The 25,285-nt window shown below is 41.7% G+C and overlaps 1 protein-coding gene across 4 annotated transcripts in view; it reads left to right on the top strand.

The window, feature by feature from the left end:
- Window positions 1–234: 234 nt before the first annotated feature.
- The window catches only part of LOC116580972 (integrin alpha-M-like), a 46,024-nt gene continuing 20,973 nt past the window's right edge, over window positions 235–25,285 (top strand). For 3 of the 4 annotated variants that reach the window (XM_032327893.1, XM_032327892.1, XM_032327891.1), the window contains exons 1-12: window positions 236–481; window positions 1,848–1,956; window positions 6,264–6,367; window positions 6,678–6,748; window positions 6,892–7,009; window positions 13,953–14,083; window positions 14,520–14,665; window positions 15,872–16,025; window positions 17,043–17,193; window positions 17,829–17,902; window positions 23,720–23,849; window positions 24,135–24,277. In XM_032327893.1, coding sequence (XP_032183784.1) covers window positions 454–481; window positions 1,848–1,956; window positions 6,264–6,367; window positions 6,678–6,748; window positions 6,892–7,009; window positions 13,953–14,083; window positions 14,520–14,665; window positions 15,872–16,025; window positions 17,043–17,193; window positions 17,829–17,902; window positions 23,720–23,849; window positions 24,135–24,277 — 1,359 coding nt within the window. In that variant the 5' untranslated portion in view covers window positions 236–453. Of the gene's footprint in view, window positions 482–1,847; window positions 1,957–6,263; window positions 6,368–6,677; window positions 6,749–6,891; window positions 7,010–13,952; window positions 14,098–14,519; window positions 14,666–15,871; window positions 16,026–17,042; window positions 17,194–17,828; window positions 17,903–23,719; window positions 23,850–24,134; window positions 24,278–25,285 lie in introns of all 4 variants that reach the window. The other variant, XM_032327894.1, reaches the window with a different exon arrangement.

Raw genomic sequence — 25,285 nt, 5'->3', positions numbered from 1 at the left:
CCAAAGGAATTTTTATAGTTGAAGTAGACTTACAGGATCCTGGGGTGAGGGGGTCAGGCTAGCATTAGCTTTTGCCCTTGGGAAAGTATTAACATCGAGGCAGTTGAGTCTCTAGAGGAATGTCACTCTGCCTGTTTCAAGGACTTGTCAATGGGCTGTACTTAATAAGGAAATTTAATAATTTTTCTTCTGCCTCTGTTTCCCACATCACTTGGGACAATGATCTTGATGGTTTGGGCCAGGAATCTGATTAGGAAGGGAGCACAGGCTGTTTGCAGCCCCAGTAAAATGTCAAGCAGGGCTGGTGTGCTCCCTGAGCCTCCGCCCTCTTCCTTTGAATCGCTACCAGACTTCAGCCTCAAGCTTCTCCTTTTCTGTCCTTCCTGTGCTTGGTGGCTTTCTTGAAGTGGCTCAGTGGTATGTGCAGCCCTGCAGTTCCTGCTCTCTCCAGCTATGACTCACAGAGTCCTTCTGTTAACAGGTACACCAGGGACTTCAGGGGGAGGGGGACTCAGGGTCAGGAGGGGTTTTATGAGTCTGAGTGGAGAGAGGCGGCACAGAATATGTAGGAACTAGCCTGGGGGAATATAAAGAGGGTTTGGGGAAAGATAAGGGATTCGAAAAGAAGCCGAGAGTAGAACCAGACCAAGATACCCAGAGAAGCTTGGATGAATAATTAAATTCATGGACTATGCAATGGGGTTTGGCTGTCCCCTTCACTTTACAGATCAGGAAACTGAGGCCCCAGAGAGGTGGAATGATATGCCCAAGGGTGCACAACGCATACTGGATACTGAGTGTTTTTTTCTTGCATTCTATCTTATCACCTTCACTTTGTCCAGAGTTCTGTTTTCCAAGAATCCAGGTATACATGTTGAGTGGCTGGCCAAAATTTTTCAGTTTTGTTTCCTTTTATGCCCATGCTTTGTAGAGAATTTGTAGAGAATGAACCAAAGGGGAAAAAAGTGCTTGATAATTCCATAGGAAGGAAATTACCTAATTGAGAGTCTTTAGGAACCTGATTGTTGGGCAAATCAGTAGGTGGGGGCACAGGGTGGAGATAGAGACCAGCTGAACGCACCCCGTCCAACTATCAGGAATCAGCAACTGGGGCTTGTGGGGATCCAGGGAGGCTTCTTCCCATCTGTTTTTATGCCACTTGTGAGCCATAGGTCTCAGATGAGCATTTATTTATTTTTAAATAAATGAGAATTTTAAGAATTTTCTCAAGTAGGCTTTACACCCAGCATTGAGCTCAATGTGGTGCTTGAACTCAGGACCCTGAGATCAAGACCTGAGCTGAGATCAAGAGCTGCTGCTCATCCCTCTGAGTCGCTCAGACACCCCTCAAATGAGTATTTATAATCTATTTATGATAGAGAATCCTAACTTTGAATCCCAGAGATGTTATCTTCCCCAAAGAATTCCATTAGTCTCATTAGTAAATTTTTAGAAAAGATTTTACTAAGCAATCTCTACACACTACATAGGGGTTGAACCCACAGGGTTGAAACTGTGACTCTGAAATCAAGAGTCACAGGCTCTACTGATCGAGCCAGCCAGGCACCCCTAATCAGTACTCAATTATTATATTTTGCATTTCCTTATTGAAAAATGTGTGGAATGCATTTTCTCTCTTGTTTTATTGGGCCACAAAACCTAAAATATTTGGCCCTTTATAGAAAAAGTGTGCCAACCTCTGCCTCAGGCTAATAGAGCTGGACTTGGGAGACAGACATTTCCATGCTGGGTTTGGGTGAGTTTCAGCCGGTAGGTGCATGGAGCAAGTAAGTTGCTTTCTTACCTTCTTATCCCTGCCTGATCCTCACCGCTTGTCCTTCCTCTAGCCTTGGTCTTACTATGTGACGGGTTCAACCTGGAGACTGAAAAAGCAGCGATCTTCCAAGAGAATGCAAGGAGCTTTGGGCACAGTGTGGTTCAGCTCGAGGGATCCCGGTAAGGACTGCAGGTGGAGGTTGTCTTATACTTATTCTCTTTAAAACATATATGCCTAAAACCCCCCACAATTTCCTTTATTTTTTTCTTGATTTATTTATTTTTGTATCAGAAATACAGTTACAGAGTTCTACATTTGAAAGATAGAACATAATAGTAAAGTTTTCTCAGCACACACTCCTTTCCCCCATTCCCTACTCAGGAGGGTCCCTGGTAAATGGTTTCTTGTGGGTTCTTCCATAGAGGTTCTATGCTGTGTGTGCCTCCACATTTCCCTAACCCCCATACCACACACAGTCTGTAGCATGTTATACTCAAACTGCAGCCTGCTGCCTATTTTTATGAAAAAAATTTATTGACACACCCTTCATCCCAACTTGCCATTCATTGTTCATGGTTGCTTTGGATTTAAAATGAATCAAGAGTCTTCAAAAGAGAGTATATGTTTAGGGTAAATACCCAATAGGGATCAAGAAGATGTGGTATATATACACAATGGAATACTATGCAGCCATCAAAAGAAATGAAATCTTGCCATTTGCGACAACATGGATGGAACTAGAGCGTATCATGCTTAGCGAAATAAGTCAAGCAGAGAAAGACAACTATCATATGATCTCCCTGATATGAGGAAGTGGTGATGCAACATGGGGGCTTAAGTGGGTAGGAGAAGAATAAATGAAACAAGATGGGATTGGGAGGGAGACAAACCATAAGTGACTCTTAATCTCACAAAACAAACTGAGGGTTGCTGGGGGGAGGGGGTTTGGGAGAAGGGGGTGGGATTATGGACATTGGGGAGGGTATGTGCTTTGGTGAGTGCTGTGAAGTGTGTAAACCTGGTGATTCACAGACCTGTACCCCTGGGGATAAAAATATATGTTTATAAAAAATAAAAAATTAAAAAAAAAAAAGAGAGTATATGGTCTGCAAAGCCTAAAATATTTGCCTATATGAAATAATATTTACAGAAATAATAGTACCTTTCCAGAAAGGTTTCCTGGCCTCTGCTCTATACTGAACTCTGAATTTTTTTTTTCTTAATAGAGCTTGGTGATTTTACCCGATAAATGTTTAAAGACCTTACTAATTCTTTTTTTTTTTTTTTTTAAGATTTATTTATTTGTTAGAGAGAAAGAGTGAGCACGTGCAAGCAAGCATGGGTGAGGGGCAAAGGGAGAGGAAAAGAGAATCTTAAACAGACTCTATGTAGAGTGCATGGGGCTTGATCTCATGACCCTGAGGTCATGGCCTAAGCTGAAACCAAGAGTCAGATTCTTAACCAACAGCGCCACCCAGGCACCCCATTTTTTAGAAAGATTTATTTATCTTACTCTTTCTTTTTATGCTTGCTTCATAATCTATTATTTTGATGTACTATAATTTACATTGATATTACACTTAAATCTTCTTAATAGACATTAGATTGTTTCCAAACTTTTGTGATGTGAAAAATGCTGTCATTTTGTACATGTGCAAGTATGTTTGGAAGTAAGTTCCCAGAACTAGGATTCCGGGATCAAAGGATACATATGCATGTGTAATGTTAATAGGTTTTTCCAGATTACTCTTTATGGAGGTGGCAACAATTTACATTCACACTAGAAATTTATTGAAACACCTACTTCCCCACCCATTTACCAGCCCAGTGTGTTATCAAACTTATTGATCTTTGCAAATTGAATAGGTGAGATATGGTATCTCAATTTAGTTTTAGATTGCACTTATGTTTAAATGAGAGATAGATTTCCTTTTCTGTGAATACCATTTTCTTATTTGTTGCCCATTTTTCTGTTGTTTTTTCTTCCTTAATTGGTTTGTAGGAGCTCTAACTATTGAGGAAAGTAGTCTGTGGCACGAGTTGCTAATCTCCCTCTGCCCAGTTTGTTGTTTGTCCTTTGATTGCTTGTGGTAGTTTATCATGTACAGAAAATTTTTGTTTAACTTCAGTTGGCCAACATAATGAGTTTCAGATGTAGAGTCTAGTAATCCATCAGTTGCATAGAACACCCAATGCTCATCGCATGATGTGCCTTCCTTAATGCTCATCACCCAGTTACCCCATCTCCCCACCCACTTCCCCTCCAGGAATCCTGTTTGTTTCCCGAGATTAAGAGTCTCTTGTGGTTTGTCTCCATCTCTGATTTCTTCCCGTTAAGTTTTCCCTCCCTTTTCTATGATCCTCTGCACTATTTCTCATATTCCACATATGAGGGAAACCATATGATAGTTGTCTTTCTTTGATTGGCTTATTTTTCTCAGCATAATACCCTCCAGTTCCATCCACATCAACGTAAATGGTAAGATTTCATCTTTTTTGATGGCTGACTGATAATCCATTGTATATTTTTGTACTGCATCTTCTTTATTCATTCATCTGTTGATGGACATCTGGGCTTTTCCCATAGTTTAGCTATTGTGGACATTGCTGCTATAAATATTGGGGTGCAAGTACCCTGTCAGATCACTATGTTTGTATCTTGGGGTAAATACTTAGTAGTGCAATTGCTGGGTCATAGGGTAGCTCTATTTTTAACCTCTCTATGGTTTTCCAGAGTGGCCATACCAGGTTGCATTCCCCCCAAAGTGTAAGAGGGTTCCCTTTCCTCCACATCCTCACCAACATTTGTTGTTTTCTGACTTGATAATTTCAGCCATTCTGACTGGTATGAAGTGATATCTCTTTGTGATTTTGATTTATATTTCCCTGATGCTCAGTGATGTAGAGCACTTTTTTTCATGTGTCTGTTGCACATACAGAAAAAATTTAAAAGGTTTTAATTTAAATTCTAGGTGGTTAACATACAGTGGTATATTAGTTTCAGGTGTACAGTACAGTGACTCAACACTTCCATACAATGCCCAGTGCTCATCACAAATGGCACTCCTTAATCCCCATCACTTATTTAATCCATCCCCAATCCTTCTCCCTGCTAGTCACCATCAGTTTGTTCTCTATAGCTGAGTCTGTTTCTTGGTTTGCCTCTCTCCTTTTCTTTTTTGTGTTCCTTAGCTTGTTTTCTTAAATTCCACATATAAGTGAAGTCTTACGGTATTTGTCTTTCTCTGATTGACTTATTTCACTTAGCGTAATACTCTCTAACTCATCCATGTCGTTGCAAATGGCAAGATTTCATTCTTTCTTTTGGTTGAGTAATATTCCTTTGTATATATGTACCATAACTTCTTTTTTTTTAAGGTTTTATTTGTAAGTAACCTCTACACCCAGCATGGGGCTCAAACTCACAACCCCAGTATCAAGAGTCACATGCTCCACTGACATAGCCAGTAACGCACCCCGATATGCCACATCTTCTTTATCCATTCATCAGTTTATAGACATATGGGCTCTTTCATAATTTGGCTATTGTGGATAATGCTGGTAAAAACACTGAGATGGATGTATCCCTTTGAATTAGTGTTTTTATATTCTTTGGGTAAATATCCAATAATGTAATTGCTGGATCATAAGGTAGTTCTGTTTTTAACTTTTTTTTTTTTAACTTCTTGAGGAACCTCCATGCTGTTTTCCAGAGCGGCGGCCCTGTTTGCATTCCCGCCAACAGTGCCGGAGGCTCCCCTTTCTCAGCATTCTTTCAGCACCTGTTGTTTCTTGTGTTTTTTATTGTAGCCGTGCTGCAGGTGTAAGGTGATACCTCATCATGGTTTTGGTTTGGATTTCCCTGATACCACGTACAGAAATTTATTTAAAATGACTGTGGTCTGTGATTAAATGTATTCATTAAAAAAATTTAATTCTGGTATAGTTAATGTACAGTGTTATATTAGTTTCAGATGTACAGTATAGGATTCAATAACTTTTATTTTATTATTTTATTTTATTTTACTTTTTTTTTTTTTTTAAAGATTCTATCCATTCATTTGACAGAGAGAGATCACAAGTAGGCAGAGAGGCAGGCAGAGAGAGAGAGGAAGAAGCAGGCTCCCTGCTGAGCAGAGAGCCTGATGTGGGACTCGATCCCAGGACCCCGAGATCACGACCCGAGCCGAAGGCAGGGGCCCAACCCACTGAGCCACCCAGGTGCCCCAGATTCAATAACTTTTAAATGACTTCTTGGTTTTGTATCATTCTTAGAGAGTCCGTTCCCCTTCCACAATTTAAAATTTTCCAATTTTTTTTCTTTGCGGAGTCTTCCTCCTATTTCTGGGGAATTGCGAAATACCTGTGAGGGTCGTGGGTCCTCACTTTCCTCTGGGTGGCCAAACTTCTATGATCTCTTTCTCTCCTCAGACATCAGAGTGTGCTCTTGTCCCTGTGGTGATTTGTTCCTATCTCACCTCCCCAGGTTTGTTGTTGGAGCCCCCCAGGAGATAAAGGCTGCCAACCAATCAGGTGGTCTCTACCAGTGTGACTACAGCACGGGCAAGTGTGAGTCCATCAACCTGCAGGGTGAGTCACTGCCCCTCCCTGAGACCCAGGGCTAGGTTTCCACCTGTACATACACCTGAACTTTCCAGGAATTCCTTTTGCTTTGGGGGTGTGTGATTGAGGGCCTCGGGGGTTCAGCTCCCCAGCCTCTGTGTGTATACAGACTTAACCTCAGACATCCTCAGGTACTCCCTTCATGTTCCTTTCCTAGGACTTGGGTTCCTTCTTGAACTGTTAGGTCTCCATGTATCCCAGGTCAAAGTGACCTCTGTTCACCTTCACAGAGCCCCCTTTACTCCCCAAAGCTGACCATGTATTTATGTCTCCCCAGTCCCCCTGGAGGCGGTGAATATGTCTCTGGGCCTGTCTCTGGCATTTGCCACCAGGCCTTTCCGACTGCTGGTGAGTTGTCCTGGGTCATGGGAGTGTCCTGAGGGAAGGAGTTGGGGGTCCATGGCTGCTGGAGCTGTGGTCTGTGGAGGGTGAGGATCTGGGGTGAAAGGACAGGAAGCCGGAACAACCCCGCCCACCTGCAACCTTCCCAGGCCTGTGGCCCCACCGTGCACCAAACTTGTAAGGAGAACACCTACGTGAATGGCTTATGCTTCCTGTTTGGATCCAACCTATGGCAGCCGCCCCAGACTTTTCCATCAAAGCTCAGAGGTAAGTGGCTTTTGGCAGAAACTGCAGATGAGCAGTGTGAGGGAAAGGGGAGGACTGTTTATAGCTTGAGTGGTGACTTAGAGGTCTAGGTGCAGAAGCTAGAGGGACTGGGCTCCAGTAGAGAAGGTGGGGGAAGATGGGAGGGTCTTCAACTTTAAGAAAAGTACTGAGAGAATCCATCAAAATCCTAGAGGAGTACAGAGGTAGTAACCTCTTCAGCATCGGCTACAGTAACTTCATTCAAGACATATCTCCAAAGGCAAAGGAAACAAAATGAAAAAGAACTTTGGGACCTCATCAAGATAAAAAGTTTCTGCACAGCAAAGGAAACAGTCAACAAAACAAAGAGGTAACCCATGAAATGGAATAAGATACTCACAAATGACACACAGACAAAGGGCTGATATCCAATCTATAAAGAACTTCTCAGTCTCAACACCCCAAAAAAATAAATAATCAAGTCAAACATGGGCAGAAGACATGAACAGACACTCTCCAATGGAAGACACACAAATGGTTAATTGACACATGAAAAAATGTTCATCATCATTAGCCATAAGGGAAATTAAAATTGAAACCACACTGAGATACTACCTTACACCAGTTAGAATGGCAAAAATTAACAAGGCAGGAAACAAATGTTGGAGAGGATGTGGAGAAAGGGGAACCCTCTTATGCTGTTGGTGGGAATGCAAGTTGGTGCAGGCATTTGGAAAACAGTATGGAGGTTCCTCAAAAAGTTAAAAATAGAGCTACCCTAATGATCCAGAAATTACATTACTGGGTATTTACCCCAAAGATACAGATGCGGTGAAAAGAAGGGCCATATGCATCACAATGTTCATAGCAGCCATGTTCACAATAGCCACTCTGTGGAAAGAGTGAATATGCCCTTCAACAGTGAATGGATAAAGAAGATGTTGTCCATATATACAACGGGATATTCCTCAGCCATCAGAAAGGATGAATACCTAACTTTTGCATCAACATCAGTGGAGCTGGAGGAGATTATACTGAGTGAAGTAAATCAAGCAGAGAAAGCCAATTATCATACGGTTTCACTTACTTGTGGAGCATAAGGAATAGCACGGAGGACATTAGGAGAAGGAAGGGAAAAATGAAGGAGGGAAACTGGAGGGGGAGATGAGCCCTGAGAGACTGTGGACTCTGAGAAACAGGGTTTTAGAAGGGAGTGGGGTGGGGTGATGGGTATTAAGGAGGGCATATATTGAAAGGAGCACTGGGTGTTAACATGTAAACAATGAATCTTGGAACACTATATCAAAAACTAATGATGCACTGTATGGTGACTAATACAACAATAAAAAATAATAATAGAAAAGTCCTGAGATAGCTACTCATCTTTGTGAGATGATTCTTCCATCCCCCAGCCCCTACCATCATCCTTAGAGTAAGTGTCTAAGTCTCCTGACCATAGCCTTCGAGGCTCTCCCAACATTATTATTTCATCCACTGTGCTCCAGGCACCCTGGCTGCCTCTGTTCTCCAAGAATGACACCAAGTTGTCCCTGCCATAGGGCCTTTACTATTCCTCCAGGCTGGAATGCTCTTCCCTCAGATTTTAGCTCACAACCCATTATTGTCATCTCTGCTCAAATGTCATCTCCCAAAGAGGCCTTTCCTGAGTGGCTCTTATAATCATTTCCATCATTAATTCCTAACACGTTATTATACTTTACCATCTTCATATCTGTATATACATATTTTGTTTCTTTTCTGTGTTTTCTTCTAGAATGTTGGCTTAATGATAGCAGGAATACTGCTTACCTTTGTTGATTGCTCTATGCTCTTGTATCTATTGCTGCTTAACAAATTGCCCCTAAACTTAGTTAAAAACAATAAACATGTATATTACTGTTCCTATCAATCAGGAATCTGGGCATGGTTTAGCTGGGTGCCTCTGCCTCAGGTTTTTTCATGCAATTGAAGTTAATCTGTTAAATTGGAGCTGTGGTCTCATAAAGGCTTGACTGGAGGAAGAAGATCCATTTCCAAGCACATTTACAAGATTGTTGAACTGGGGACCTCAATTTTCACTGGCTGGTGGCTGGAGGTTTCTCTCAGTTGCTTGTCACATGAGGTCCCCCATAAAGCAGCTTACAACTGCTCCCCCTAGAGCAGCTGAGTTCCCTCAGAGTGAACAAGGGAGTAGGAAAACAAGAGAGAAAACACCCAAGAAAGAAATTAGTCTTTCCATAATCTAATCTGAGAAGTAATAGAACATTACCTCTGGCATCTTATGTTCCTTTGAAGTGAGTAAAAAAAATCCATCTCCCATTCAAGAGAAGGTGATTATGTAAGGGTGTTATTTCTAGGAGGTGAGAACCTTGTGCATCATCTTGGTGGCTGCCTACCACATGCTTGTTCCCCAAACATTTGTTGATTGATAGAGAGTGAGTGAGAGTGATCAAATCTTTTTTCCGAGCTGCTTTCTGCCACTTACTTCTTCAACTGCTTGGCTATCCTTTTGCTTGTTTTTCAAGTTGCCTTTTAACAAAGGCAGATATGTCTTTCTTTTGTAGTTCCCCCCTCAATCACGGCTCCTTTGTACTTTACTCTAAACAGATAACCTTCCTTCCTTCTTCACAAAGAAAATCAAGGTTTCCAGGGATGAACTCCCTCTACTTACTCCTTCTTCTTGTTCAAATTTTTGCAATGGTACCACCCTTGACAGTGTCTCACTGGTTTTAGAGGGAGACCTAACTGTCCACCTTTCCATGAATCACTCTTCTATCTGGGCTTTTGAGGCTTTATCATATCGCCAACTTGAAGCCCACATCCTCAATCATCATCTCTCCAGGAGCTTAAATTTCTCCCCGTCCTTTGAATGTAAACATGCTCATGCCTACCTATATCTTTAAAAAATCAACCACCAGAATTGCTAGCTTTGAAAATAACCTTTCCTCTCCTGGGTCTTCTCTACATCTTCTGCTATTTCTCCTTTCTTTCACCACCAAACTTCTTGTAAGAATTCTCTCATCTTATTTCCATTTCCCCATATCACCATTCTTTACCCTCTGAAATCTGGCTTCTGTCCAACCATCATATATATCTTCCTCTTACAGATGGCATTTGTGATTCCCTAAATGCCAAATCTCTATCCTGTCCTCATGTTTACTGACTCTGATGTGACCTATAGATCATCTCTTCCTTCCCTAAACACCTGGGCTCCAGATTTCTCCCTTCCCCTGGCCTCCCCTCTTCTCCCATCCCACTTCCCCTTACCACCCCTTCCTCTTGCTTCTTCCCCTGCCAAGGCTTCTGCTGAACCTCATCTCCAGGCCATCTTCCTCTGTCGCCTTTGCATATGTAGGTAGGGGTACCAGGTTTCAGCTTCTGTTCTTGTCCATGTGTTCTTCCTGCCCAACTGCATTCAGTTCTGTAGCTGCAGCTCTTACCCTCACATTGCTCTCTTCAGTCCTCACTCTTGGGATTCCATACTTTTCTTTTTAAAACACATTTTCAGCTCTTTTTTTTTTTTTAAAGATTTTATTTATTTATCTGACAGAGACAGATCACAAGCAGGCAGAGAGGCAGAGAGAGATGGGGAAGCATGCTCCCTGCTGAGCAGAGAGCCCGATGTGGGGTTCGATCCCAGGACCCTGAGATCATGACCTGAGTTGAAAGCAGAGGCTTTAATCCACTGAGCCACCCAGGCGCCCTCATTTTCAGCTCTTTAAAAATTATTCAGAATTCAAACAGCACTCAAGCACATAACACTTCTCTCTCTTGATTCTTCCAGCCTACGTTTTCTTCCTGGCATTCAACCACTGTTACCAGTCTCTTGTGTCTTCCAGTAATACTCTGTATTCACAAACATATACATATCTCTAATCTTCATTTTGTGCCACAAATGGTAGCATGTTGTATACACTTGATTCTTTTCATTTAACATATCTTTGAGATTTTCAAAATTTTTTTCTGTTTAATTTTCTTTGTATATGTTCCATACAGATATTAGAATCTGCTTATCTATTTTTGAAAAGCCAATACTTTTGGGGGTAATTTTATTTTTTCAAAGATACTTATTTATTCTTCTCAAAGATAATACAGTTAAATTGGCCTTTTTTCTTTTAGTATACACTTCCCTGAATTTTAAGGTATGTATAGATTTTCATTAGAAGACAACATGAACATGGGCTGCCTGGCTGGCTCAGTCAGTAGAGCAGGTGACTCTTGAGCTCCAGGTTGTGAATTCCAGCCCCATGCTGGTTGTAAAGATTACTTTACAATGCAGGACTCCATCCCAGGCCCCTGGGATCATGACCCAAGCCGAGGACAGATGCTTAACTGACTGAGCCACCCAGGCATCCTTAAAAATAAAATCTTAAAAAAAACCCAACATGGACAGAATACAAGAGTTCTGTTACTCCCCTAAAAACATCCTTCACTCTCTCTCTCTTTTAAAAAATATTTTATTTATTTATTTGACACAGAGAGAGCGAGTCTGAGCAGGGTGAGTGGCAGGCAGAAGGTGAGGAAGAAGCAGACTCCCCGCTGAGAAGAGAGCCCAACATGGAGCTCTATCCCAGGACTCTGGGACCATGACCAGAGTTGAAAGCAGAAACTTAACCGACTGGACCCCCCAGGGGCCCCTCAGTGCTCTCTCTTTATAGTTAGTTGCCTTCTCCCTCTCCATCCTAGCCCTTGGCACTCACTGGTCTGTTCTCCATCACTGTTTAGTTTGTCTTAAGAATGCTCCATGAATGGAATTATGACCTTCTGAGATTGGCATCTTTCACTAGCATGAGGTATTCGCCTCATTGTTCATGCATGTTGTTGTTGTGTCACTAGTTCTTTCCCTTGTTATTGCCCAACGGTATTCCATCGCAGAGATTTACAGTAGTCCCGGAACACAGTCTGTTCACACATTGGAAGATGTTTGGGCTCTTTCCAGTGTTTGGCAACCATGAGTAGAGTGGCTAGAAACTTTCCATTGCTACAGTAATCTTTCTAGATACAAAAAAGATCACCTCACCTCCTTTTCTAAGAAAACTTCTGTGGCTTTCCACTGCCTAAGGGACAAAGTCTAACTATTTTGGGGGGATGGAAAGGCCCTTCCCAACTTTCCTCTGCTTAATGACATAGGCTTATCTCCATTCTCTTCACATAGATTGATTTTTAGTAGAGCCATTTCAATCCTCAATTCTGCAGAATTATTTTAAGTTCATTTCCTTTTTATCAGTCAGGGATGGTACACTCCAGTTAAAATAAGTTGAGAAGGTTTTATTTACAAAGGGACTAATTTTAAAGGTTTGTTAGAGTCTTAGGGAACTATAGTGGACCCTAAGGGCAAGCAGCAGCAGAGCCCTTACCACTCCTAGGCTGACTGGACAAGGCGAGGGAGAAGTAACCAGAACTCAGAAGGAGAGAGTTGTGTGGAGTGTGCCTCCTTGAAGGAGCAGTGATTTTCCACTGAGGGCCACAGCTGGCCCAAAGCAACCTTCCAGGAAGGGAGTAAGGGGAGAAAACTCTGATCTCACTGTTCCCTCCCTCCCGTCTTCTACTGAGGCTCCTAATTGGGCAAATCCAAGTAGAAATCGGAGGCAAAGGAATCCCGAATGCATGTGGTTTATGTGGGCTGACTTCCTGGGGTGCAGAGCAGATTGGAGGAGGTAGAAAGTGGATTTGGGGCCGGGAACAGAAAGGAGGAGGGTACCCAGCATGTTGTTGTGTGCTGTTCCTTTGTCCTGTAACTTATTTCCCCCTTTGTATTTCTGGCAAGTTATTTCTCCTTCTCAGAGTTAGCTCTGAGCTAATACTACTACTTTTCCTGACTTCCTTGGGCAGAATTTACCAAATTTTCCCACACTTCATCCATATTCCAAATTGTATTAAACAATATTCAAGTTTATTAAACAGATCTTAAAAAGTATTATAAAATGTTTAACTCTCATCAGCATCAAGGTTTATTTTGCTCCCAAATTTTGCGTATAATTGAACTTTTTAATATGCTGACATCTGCTGAATTGATTCTACTATAGACTCAAAGGCTTCAGTTTCTTCCTGCAAATTTTTCTTTGCTTCTCCTAACATTTCCTGTGTTTATTCTTGTGAATGGCTAATGAAAACATCACAAAATTGATAAGGAATCATTAAGCAGTAGTCGTCTATCTGCAAGTATGATGTCCTTACAAGCATCTTTAAATTTTGTAGTTTTTCTTGTTTACTTCCATTTCTTCCTTCAGTTATGTGAATCTACTTGTATTCATGAAAATTTGTTTATCTTTTGTTGATCTTCAAAAGTAAAATTGGCACTGTGGAAAGAACCAAGATGCCCTCTAACGGAAGAATGGATAAGGAAGATGTGGTCCATATATACTATGGAGTATTATGCCTCCATCAGAAAGGACGAATACCCAACTTTTGTAGCAACATGGACAGGACTGAAGGAGATTATGCTGAGTGAAATAATTCAAGCAGAGAGAGCCAATTATCCTATGGTTTCACTTATTTGTGGAGCATAACAAATAGCATGGAGGACAAGGGGAGATGGAGAGGAGAAGGGAGTTGGGGGAAATTGGAAGGGGAGGTGAACCATGAGAGACTATGGACTCTGAAAAACAATCTGAGGGGTTTGAAGTGTCAGGGGGGTGGGAGGTTGGGGGAGCCAGTTGGTGGGTATTATGGAGGGCACGGATTGCATGGAGCACTGGGTGTGGCGCATAAACAATGAATTCTGTTATGCTGAAAAGAAATAAAAAAAAAGTAACATTGGCATCTTCTGGCAGATGTCTTCTTCATAGTGGCTGTGATCATGAGATTGTGTCCATGTTTTTATTAAGCTTGGAACATGGGTTGGATATTGTTTACCATTTATTTTGACTTCTTAGCAGAGAGCTAACATGCAAAAAAAATGACTGCATTTAGTTAGTGCATGTACTAGTACTTAATTAGTTCATCCTTTCTTTTGTTCCCCAAGAGTGCCCTCGGCAAGACAGTGATATCGCCTTCTTGATTGATGGCTCTGGTAGCATCGTCCCGAGTGACTTTCAGCGGATGAAGGCCTTTGTCTCAACTGTGATGGATCTATTCAAGAAGTCCAAAACCTTGGTGAGGGCATATGGGTAGGTTAGGGAAGAGCTCAAATATATGGCATCCAGGTCTCCACCTCCCCCTTTTACTTCTATTGCAGACATTGTTAAATTGCAAATTGGTCATGGTTTTCTTTCACGATTCTTTTTCCTTCTCTGTCTGGATGCAGCCTCAGCTTCTTCCAGCCATCTGTATAGCATACGACTCTGGCTCATTGATAAGGGTTGATATGGGAGATAAAACTCACATATCCTCTCTGGGTGAGTTCTAGTACTTAGAAGTGGGAGCGGATGGCAGATCTCTGTCCTGGTGAGGCGGAAGGATTGGGGACCGTATAGAATTTGGAGGGATTTGGAGACTGCAGTGTTTCAAGATCTATGTAGAGCTTCCTGGGAGATGGGTAAGTGTGAGGCGAGTCATCTTCTCCAATGTAATGGCAGATGCCTGTTCCCAGTTTTCTTTGATGCAGTTCTCTGAAGACTTCCGGCTTCATTTCACCTTCAATCAGTTCAAGAAAAACCCTGACCCAGAATTTCTGGTGAAGCCAATAAGACAGCTCTATGGGAGAACACACACTGCCACAGGAATCCGCAAAGTAGTGTAAGGTCTTTGTTTGGGAGTAACATGGAGGACTTAGGAGAAGGCAAGGACAAGTGAAATGGGGGAAATCGGAGGGGCAGACAAACCATGAGAGTCTGGGGACTCTGAGAAACAAACGGACCGTCTTAGAGGTGAGGGGGATGGGGATATGGCTGAGCCTTGTGATGGGTGTTAAGGAGTCATGTATTACATGGAGCCCTGGGTGTTGTACACAGACAATGAATCTTGGAACACAACTCCAGAAACTAATGATGTATTTTATGGTGACTAACATAACGCACACAAGAAGATCTTTGCTGAGGGTGGAAGGAGGAAGTGATTTTTTTTTTTTCTGGAATTTGAAGAATGAAGGGCTTATTCAGACAGGGACGGGGTAAAGGACACGAGTAAAGGTGGAGGAGAGACTCGCGTGGCGCACTCAGGAGCGACAGGTTGTGAGTGAAGGAGAGATGTGAGGAAGCTGAGAGAGAGGCTGCAGAGACCAGTTGAGCCCAGGTCACTTAAGGCAACTGAAAAGTGGGTGGGGATCGACTGAATGTTTTAAGCCGTGGGGAGATGTCATCACCACGTCTTGTTCTGGAAGTTCGCTCTGCTATGATGTGTGTGTGTGTGTGTGTAGAGGTGAGGGTGGGGGTTGGGACAGAAGTTCAGGAAGATGAGCTAGAGAGTTGTTGAATCAAACCAGGAAGGGTTTGTGAAAGCCCAATTAAGCTTAAAAATTTGTTTTAATTTAAGGGTATAATACTCAGTTAAAAAATCAGTTTATGGGGGGCGCCTGGGGGGCTCAGTGGGTTAAGCCGCTGCCTTCGGCTCAGGTCATGATCTCAGGGTCCTGGGATCGAGTCCCGCATCGGGCTCTCTGCTCAGCAGGGAGCCTGCTTCCCTCTCTCTCTCTCTGCCTGCCTCTCCATCTACTTGTGATCTCTGTCTGTCAAATAAATAAATAGAATCTTTAAAAAAAAAGAATCATTAAAAGAATCAGTTCACGCACAAGCATACAAAGGCAGTGACGCTTTCCCTTCCTCTCTTCTCCCTTCTCCTGCTGCCTCTCCAGGTCTTGGGGCAACCGCATCTCCATGTTCATTCCAGGGGAGCCTAGAGCTCTCCTAGCTGCATCTGTGCCTGTGACCACTGACATTCCCTCCCTAGCGTAACAAGTGTCTCTGTCTGTTCACATTTGACTTTTCTTTCCTCTTCCCTGGACAGAAGAGAACTATTTCACAGTAGCACAGGAGCCCGGGAGAATGTCTTTAAGATCCTAGTTGTCATCACAGATGGAGAAAAGTTTGATGATCCCTTGGATTACAAGGATGTCATCCCTGAAGCAGACAGAGAGGGAATCATTCGCTATGTCATTGGGGTAGGAGATGTGGCTTTCTGGCCTGATGTTTCTGTGGAGGGTTTCTGTTTGGATATACCTTCCCTTCAGTTTGAAAATATCCCTAAAACCAAGGTGGGCCAAGGGTCACTTCTAGCCCATATGGGCCTATATCAGTTAAGTGAAACAAATTAGAATTCAGTCTTTGAAACAAACGATTCTGTAGTTCAGCTGGGGAGATTTTCTGATTTTGACTGGCTCTCTCTTATATCTGTATTCATTTGAAGGTTGGTTGGCAGCTTTGCTGATCTTGGCTGAGCTCTCTCCATTTCTGAGGGTTTCCAGTCATGTCTGTTTGCTGGACTAGAACGGCTGGAACAACTGGAGTAACTTGGTTCTTCTGTTCCCTGTGTTATCCTTCTGTGTGCTAGCCTGGACATGTCTTCATGGTGAAGGCAGGGGAACAAAAGAGCAAATGAAAGTGTTGCAAACACTCTTTGAAGCCTCTGTCTGTATCATTTATGATAATATCCATTAGCCAATGGATATTAGCAAGTTGCATGGCTGCACCCAGAGATGGAAGCAGGGTAGATTACTCTTTCATGAGTGAGAAGATACAGCAAAGTTCTGGGGGGAAAGAGCTTGGATATAGGAACAGGTAAAGAGTTCAGATCATCATTGTAGTCAAACTACCACATTACCTCGTATGACAGAAAAATGTATCATCTTTGATGCATGGTTTGACAAGTAGGAAACCTCTTCATAAAGAGGAAAAGACTCTCTTTACTCTGGGGAGACGTCAGCCCCACACCAGGAGACATGGCACAACAAAGGAACCAAAGGCTGTATTTCAGCTCCTAATAACTTCCTTGACAGAATGCCCCATGCAGGGTATTCTGTTTTACTCTACTTGGTGGCCCTGTCCCAGGGGCCTTATGGTGCATTCCCTCATTTGACATATTCTGTTTCAGAATCTTTTCCTTCAGAATTTTTTTTTTTTTTTCTGAATGAGACAGTTAACTCCAGATGGTGTCTGATTGTCACTGTCCTTGGTAACAGGTGGGAGATGCTTTCAATATTCCAAAAAATCGTGAAGAGCTTAATATCATTGCATCCAAGCCTTCTCGTGATCATGTGTTCCGGGTGAATAACTTTGAAGCTCTGAAGACCATTCAAAACCAGCTCCAGGAAAAGATATTTGCAATTGAGGGTAAGCTAAGGTTCTGCATTCCTGCAGCAGCTCCAGAGGCAGTCCCTTACCCTCCAATATACATTTCTCCTTTAGAAACTAGGACTTCCTAACCCTTGATATCTTGACTCTTAGGGTTAATTCAACTCTCCACTTCCTCTAGTTCCCAGCAACTCTGGCCTCTCTTGGTCATTTCCTTTGAAATCAAAGGATCTGGATTTTATCTCTACTTTGCATTGGCGATAGGCTGGAAAATTGGAGGGAGGGGAGCCAAACCTCACACACTATTTTTCCAAGAATTTGGATATGCTGCCAATATTTGTGTGTGTGTTTCATTGTTGAATCTCCAGTGTCTAGAATAGTGTCTGGTCCATAGAGGATGCTCAATAAATGTTAACTGATTAAGAGAATTTAAAAAACTAGGGGAGGGGTCATATACAATCTGGATTTATGGTTTGTCTTAAAAAGTTGGAACATTAGACTGCATTCTCATGTGGCAAAAACCAGTTGGAGCCAAATAGCTACATCTTTATAAAAGGGGTATATACTTTCTAATTCAGCATAACTGCCATCTGAGCCTCCTTTCGTCTGGTCACATAGCATTTGAGTTCCAGCTCTTCTGCTTTCTTTATTATAGAAATCTCTCTTCCTCTCAGGTACTCAGACAGGGAGTACCAGCTCCTTTGAGCATGAGATGTCTCAGGAAGGCTTCAGTGCTGCCGTCACCTCTGTAAGTGGTCCTTCATTAAATTGGGATTGGGCAAGAGGTTTGGTGGCTTTTATCTGCAATGAGTACTTGTTGGGAGGCATTTCTTTGATGGGGAGCAGTGGTCCCTTTTCTTTCCCTTTTTAATCCTGTTTTTTTTTTTTTCTTGTTGTTGTTGTCATTGAGGGTATATGACACAGATATGGATATATGATAAGATTTTAGCTTCAAGGGGTGCATGGGTGGCTTAGTGGGTTAAAGCCTCTGCCTTTGGCTTAGGTCATGATTCCAGGGTCCTGGGATTGAGCCCCACATCAGGCTCTCTGCTCAGCAGGGAGCCTGCTTCCTCCTCTCTCTCCCTGCCTGCCTCCTACCTGTAATCTCTATCAAACAAATAAATAAAATCTTAAAAAAAAAGATTTTAGCTTCAAGTGTACAACATAAGGATTTGATATATGTGTATATTGTGAAAACATCATTACAATAAGTCTAATTAATACGTATCACTACATATGTTACAAAAATTTTTCTTTTGATGAAAACTTTAAGATTTATTTTATTTTTTAAATTAAAAAATTTAAAAATTCTTTATTTAAGTTCAATTTAGTTAACATATATTGTATTATTAGTTTCAGGGGAGGAATTTAGTGATTCATCAGTTGCATCTAGCAATCCTCAGTTTGTTTCCTTAAGCTCAGCATCTCAGCATCTCTTTGCTCCCCTCTCTGTTTTCATCTGATTTCATTTTTCCTTTGCTCCTTCTCTTCCCCTATGTTCATCTGTTTTATTTCTTAAATTATACATATGAGTGAAATCATATTGTATTTGTCTTTCTCAGACTTATTCCACTTAGCATAATACTCTCTATTTCCATCCATGTCACCCCAAATGGTAAGAGTTCATTCTTTTTGATGGTTGAGTAATATTCCACAGTACATCTTCATCCATTCGTCTGTCACGAGACATCTGGCCTCTTTCCATATTTTGGCTACTGTGAACATTGGTGGCTATAAACATTGGGGTTCATGTGCCCATTCAAATCACAATGTTTGTATCCTTTGGGTAAATACTGACTAGTGCAGTTGCTGGGTATAGCGTAGCTCTATTTTTCACTTTTTGAGGAAACTTCCTACTGTTTTCTAGAGTGGTTGCACCAGTTTGCATTCCCACCAACAGTGTAAGAGGGTTTCTCTTTCTTCACATCCTTGCCAACATCTATTGTTTCCTGAGCTGTTCAATTTAACACACCAGTCTGACTGGTGTGAAGTGGTGTCTCATTGTGGTTTTGATTTGTATTTCCCTGATGCCCAGTGATGTAGAGCACTTTTTAAATGTTTTGTTAGCCATCTGGATGTCTTCTTTGGAAAAGTGTCCATTCATGTCTTCTGCCCATTACTTTCTTTTCTTTCTTTCTTTCTTTTTTTTTTTTTTACTATTTTATTTCATTTTATTTTTAATTTCCCCCCAAAGATACATTTTTTTATTTAAATAAAGAACTTCAATATAGAATTTTTAAATTTTTTACTTATTTTTTTTTTATTTTCAGCATAACAGTATTCCTTGTTTTTGCTCCGCACCCAGTGCTCCATGTAATCCGTGCCCTCTCTAATACCCACCCCCTGGTTCCCCCAACCTCCCACCCCCGCTGCTTCAAACCCCTCAGATTGTTTTTCAGAGTCCATAGTCTCTCATGGTTCACCTCCCCTTCCAATTTCCCTCAACTCCCTTCTCCTCTCCATCTCCCCTTGTCCTCCATGTTATTTGTTATGCTCCACAAATAAGTGAAACCATATGATAATTGACTCTCTCTGCTTGACTTATTTCACTCAGCATAATCTCCTCCAGTCCCGTCCATGTTGCTACAAAAGTTGGGTATTCGTCCTTTCTGATGGAGGCATAATACTCCATAGTGTATATGGACCATATCTTCCTTATCCATTCATCCGTTGAAGGGTATCTTGGTTCTTTCCACAGTTTGGTGACCGTGGCCATTGCTGCTATAAACATTGGGGTACAGATGGTCCTTCTTTTTATGACTTCTGTATCTTTGGGGTAAATACCCAGGAGTGCAATTGTAGGGTCATAGGGAAGTTCTATTTTTAATTTCTTGAGGAATCCCCACACTGTTCTCCAAAGTGGCTGCACCAACTTGCATTCCCACCAACAGTGGAAGAGGGTTCCCCTTTCTCCACATCCCCTCCAACACATGTTGTTTCCTGTCTTGCTAATTTTGGCCATTCTAACTGTGTAAGGTAATATCTCTATGTGGTTTTAATTTGAATCTCCATGATGGCTAGTGATGATGAACATTTTTTCATGTGTCTGATAGCCATTTGTATGTCTTCATTGGAGAAGTGTCTGTTCATATCTTCTGCCCATTTTTTGATATGGTGGGTATTATAGAGGGCACGGATTGCATGGAGCACTGGGTGTGGTACAAAAACAATTAATACTGTTATGCTGAAAATAAATAAAAAAATAAAAAAAGAGAAAGATACGAATTTAGTGCTATTGTATTATCTGTAAAGTTGCTATTTCTGTAGATTGTCTCTGTTCCTTTCTACTCTTTGTTACCATTGGGCTCTCTCTTCACTCAAAGGATCCTCTTTAATATTTCTTGCAGGGTTAGTTTAGTGTTCACAGATTCATTTAATTTTTGTTTGTACTGAAATTCTTTTTTTTCCCCATTTTTTAAAATTAATTTATTTATTTTCAGCATAACAGTATTCATTATTTTTCACCACACCCAGTGCCCCATGCAATCCATGCTCTCTCTAATACCCATCACCTGGTACCCCAACCCCCCCCCCCCCCCGCCACTTCAAACCCCTCAGATTGTTTTTCAGAGGATAAGGAAAATGTGGTCCATATACACTATGGAGTATTATGCCTCCATCAGAAAGGACGAATACCCAACTTTTGTAGCAACATGGATGGTACTGGAAGAGATTATGCTGAGTGAAATAAGTCAAGCAGAGAGAGTCAATTATCATATGGTTTCACTTATTTGTGGAGCATAACAAAAAGCATGGAGGACATGGGGAGATGGAGAGGAGAAGGGAGTTGGGGTAAATTGGAAGGGGAGGTGAATCATGAGAGACTATGTACTGAAATTCTTTATTTCTCCTTTCATTTTGAATGACAGCCTTGCTGGATAAAGTATTCTTGGCTGCATATTTTCCCCATTTAGCACATTGAATATATCATGCCAGTTCTTTTTGGCCTGCCCTGTCTTTGTAGGCATGTCTGCTGACAACCTTATGTTTCTACCCTTGGAGGTTAGGGACCTCTTGTCCCAAGGTGCTTTCAGGATTTTCTGTTTATCTCTGAAATTTGAAAAATTCATTATCATATGCTGATGTGTTGACCTATTTTTATGGACTTTTTGGACTTGAATGCCTGTTTCTTTCTTTTATGGATTTGAATGCCTGTTTCCTTCCCTTCAGATTAGGTTCACAGCTATAATTTGTTCAAATAAGCCTTTTGTCCCTCTCCCTTGCTCTTCATCTTCTGGGATCCCTACTATCAAGCTGTTACTTCACTTTATGGAACTGCTGAGTTCTATTTAAGTATGCCTTTATTGTTCAGTAGTTTTCTTTCTCTCTTTTTAGAAGATTTTATTTATTTATTTGACAGACAGAGAGAGAGTGAGAGTACAAGCAGGGGGAGCAGCAGGCAGAGGGAGAAGCAGGCTCCCTGAGGGAGCCTGATGTGGGAATTGATCCCAGGACTCTGAGATCAAGATGTGAGCTGAAGGCAGATGCTTAACCACCTACCCAGGTGCCCTCTTTCTCTCTTCTTTTCAGTTTCCTTATTTTTTGTCATTTTATCTTTTATATCACTGAGTTGTTCTTCTGTCTTATTCACTCTAATTTTTATAGCCTCCGTTTGGGACTGGTTCTTGGTAATAAGATTTATTTCCTTAGCAATTTCAAATATACATTACAATTTAGCTAACTATACTCACTATGCTTTATATTGCATCCCTGCATTTATTTATTTAATAACTGGAAATTTGTACCTTTTGACCACCATCACCCATTTTGCCTACCCTCCCAACTCATTGCCTTTTGCAACCCCAATCTGTTCTCTGCATCTATATAATTGAGTTTTGTTTTGTCTTTAGATTCCACATATAAGGGAGATCATACCCTACTTGTCTCTCTCTGACTTATTTTTCTTAGCATAATGCCTTCAAGGTGGGTACATATGTGTTGTCACAAATGGCAGGATTTTCTTTTTTATGGTCAAATAATATTCCATTGTATTATATATCACATTTTCTTTATTCATGCTTTGATGGATAGTTAGATTATTTCCATATCTTGGGTATTTTTAAATTTTTAATTTTTAAATTTTTTCAGTGTTCCAAGATTCATTGTTATGCACCACACCCAGTGCTCCATGCAATACATGCCCTCCTTAACACCCACCACCAGTCTCACCCATCCCCCCATTCCCCTCCCTTCCAAAACTGTCAGTTTGTTTCTCAGAGTCCACAGTCTCTCATGCCTTGCCTCCTCCTCCAATTTCCCCCAATTCACTTTTCCTTTTCTTCTCCGAATATCCTCCATGTTATTCCTTATGCTTCACAAGTGAAACCATATGGCAATTGACTCTCTCTGCTTGACTTATTTCACTCAGCATAATCTCCAGTCCCGTCTGTGTTGCAACAAAAATTGGGTATTCATCCTTTCTGATGGCTGAGTATTGTTCCATTGTATATATGGACCATATCTTCTTTATCCATTCATCTGTTGAAGAGCATCTTCACTCTTTCCACAGTTTGGCGATTGTGGCCATTGATGCTATGAACATTGTGGTACAGATGGCCCTTCTTTTCACTACATCTGTGTCTTTGGGGTAAATACCCAGTAGTGCAATTGCAGGGTCATAGGGTAGCTCTATTTTTAAATTTTTTTTTCCTTTTTTTTTTTTTTTTTTAAATTATAGGGAAATGACACCTTCCGTTCCATTATGAGTAGAGCTTTTTTTTTTAAATTTTTTTTAAAGATTTTATTTATTCATTTGACACAGAGAGATCACAAGTAGGCAGAGAGGCAGGCAGAGAGAGAGAGAGAGAGGAGGAAGCAGGCTCCCCGCGGAGCAGAGAACCTGATGCGGGACTCGATCCCAGGACCCTGAGATCATGACCTGAGCCGAAGGCAGCGGCTTAACCCACTGAGCCACCCAGGCGCCCTATATTTAAATTTTTGAGGAATCTCCACACTGTTTTCCAAAGTGGCTGCACCAACTTGCATTCCCAACAACAGTGTAAGAGGGTTCCCCTTTCTCCACATCCTTGGCTATTGTTTTTTTTAAATTATTTTTTTCAAGATTTTATTTTGAAAGAGAGAGTGAGTGAGTGTGAGTGGGGGGAGGGGCAGAGACAGACGGAGAGAATCTCAAGTGAATTCCATGCTGAGCATGGAGCCAAACGTGGGTCTCAGTCCCACAACCTCAAGACCATGACCTGAGCTGAAATCAAGAGTTGAATGCCCAACTGAATGAACTACCCAGGGGTCCCTGTGTCTTGGCTATTGTAAATAATGCTTCATGAACGTGGGGTATCTCTTGATTTAGGGTTTTCATTTCCTTTGGATAAATACTCAGAAGTAGGATTGTTGGATAATTTGGTAATTCTATTTAAAAATTTTTGAGGAACCTCCATTATGTTGTCCACAGTTGCTGCACCAAATTGCTTTGGATATTTGGGGTCTTTTGTGGTTCCAAAAATTTTAGGATTGTTTGTTCTATTTCTGTGAAAAATGCTATTGGAATTTTGATAAAGATTAAACTGAAGTTGCAGGCTGCTCAATCTTGTTCTACCCTGTTTCCCAGAATGGTCTCTTGCTAGGTGCTGTGGGAAGCTTTGACTGGGCTGGTGGAGCCTTTCTCCATGTGTCAGAGAATAAATTCACCTTCATCAACACAACCAGGGTAGATTCAGACATGAATGATGCTTACTTGGGTAAGTGGAAAGGGCAGGGTAACTTTAAGAAGGGGTCAGGATTTGGCCTAATTCAATTAACATATATATCATTGGCTCTTTTTGGACCCTTGGAATAACTGTAAGGACAGAAATTTCAAAATTTCAATTTAATTATGTTAACAAAGGGGAATATAGTGCAGGGTCCAGTTATCCCAACCTACTAAGCATGGGGCTACTGCATTGCCCCTACTCAAGGGATAGGTCTCTCAGAGGGAGCAGGGTCTGTGAAGGAAACACTTACCTTCTCCAGATCACCATCTTCAGGTTATGCTGCTGAAGTCATCTTGAGGAGCAGGGTACAAAACCTGGTTCTTGGTGCACCTCGATATCAGCACACTGGCCTGGTGGTGATGTTCAGAGAGAGTGCTGGTTCCTGGGAGAGCAGTGGTGTTATCAAGGGCAGCCAGGTAAGTGCAGAGCACTTCCCTAATACTCTTTGAACTTCCCCATGATCCAGCAACTATGAGGTCAGACAGGTCACCTCAGAGGAGGAGTTCAGACATACTCCAGCTAAGCCCCTGCTCAGTGCCTGAGCAGCCCTAGGAGTTTGAATTTTTGAGTATCACTCCTGCAAAAGCAGTGTGATTTCATCTTATGTGGAGTATCTTATGTGGTATGAGAGGCAAAAATTTCTAGTTCCAATTATCCTTGCAAATTCCTGAAATAGTACTGTGCTCATGACGCTGTGCCTGTAGTTCTGTGTGTATTCCTTTAATTTTCATCACTGGTTCACCGGTAATTAATGCATCATATGTGGATGAAGGCAATTTAATCTGTTTTTCATAATTCTTTGCGATTACTCAAATTCTTCAAATGGTCTTTTCATAGGTTTTATCCACACACGTTGACTGTTGATGGCATAAGTGCCTGACACATACAAGGGGTGGGGTGGGGGAGAATGTGTAGGGGATTCCAGGAAGCCGACTGTGGGTGTGATGCTACTTCTCTGTTCTGTGTGTGTAGTCCGAGATCACATGGAGAAGGGTAGCTAGTGAACTCCTTCACCACACACAGGTATCATACATGCAGATTGTAGTCAGCGGTGATAAATACTTACACTGGGGCAGTCTGGGTGTTATGAGAGCTAATGGGAGGGGCGTCCACACAGGAGTATTGGGGAAGGTTTCCTGGAGAAAGTGATAGTTCAGGGGAAGAACTAGAGAAGTGAAGAAGGGGAAATCAAGCACCGAAGAAGGGAGAGAGCAAGAGAGAGCTCAGGGTGTGCATGTTGGGGCTGGGGGTGTGGGTGAAGGCACTGGGAGCAAGGGCAAGAAAAAGATCAGTCTCAGATCTGTCCCCTCTAATCCATAGAGGGAGGGTGACCTTTCCAAATGAGAAACTGTTTATATCAATCTGCAGTTTAAAACTCTTTGTTGACTACAGAGCAATATTTAATAAAATTTTAGTCTATACAC

This window comes from Mustela erminea, chromosome 20 (genome assembly GCF_009829155.1).
Source record: "Mustela erminea isolate mMusErm1 chromosome 20, mMusErm1.Pri, whole genome shotgun sequence".
In the NCBI taxonomy this organism is placed as follows: Eukaryota; Metazoa; Chordata; class Mammalia; order Carnivora; family Mustelidae; genus Mustela; species Mustela erminea.
Note: the sequence above shows the minus strand (reverse complement) of the source record. Positions and strands in the feature narration are given on the sequence as shown.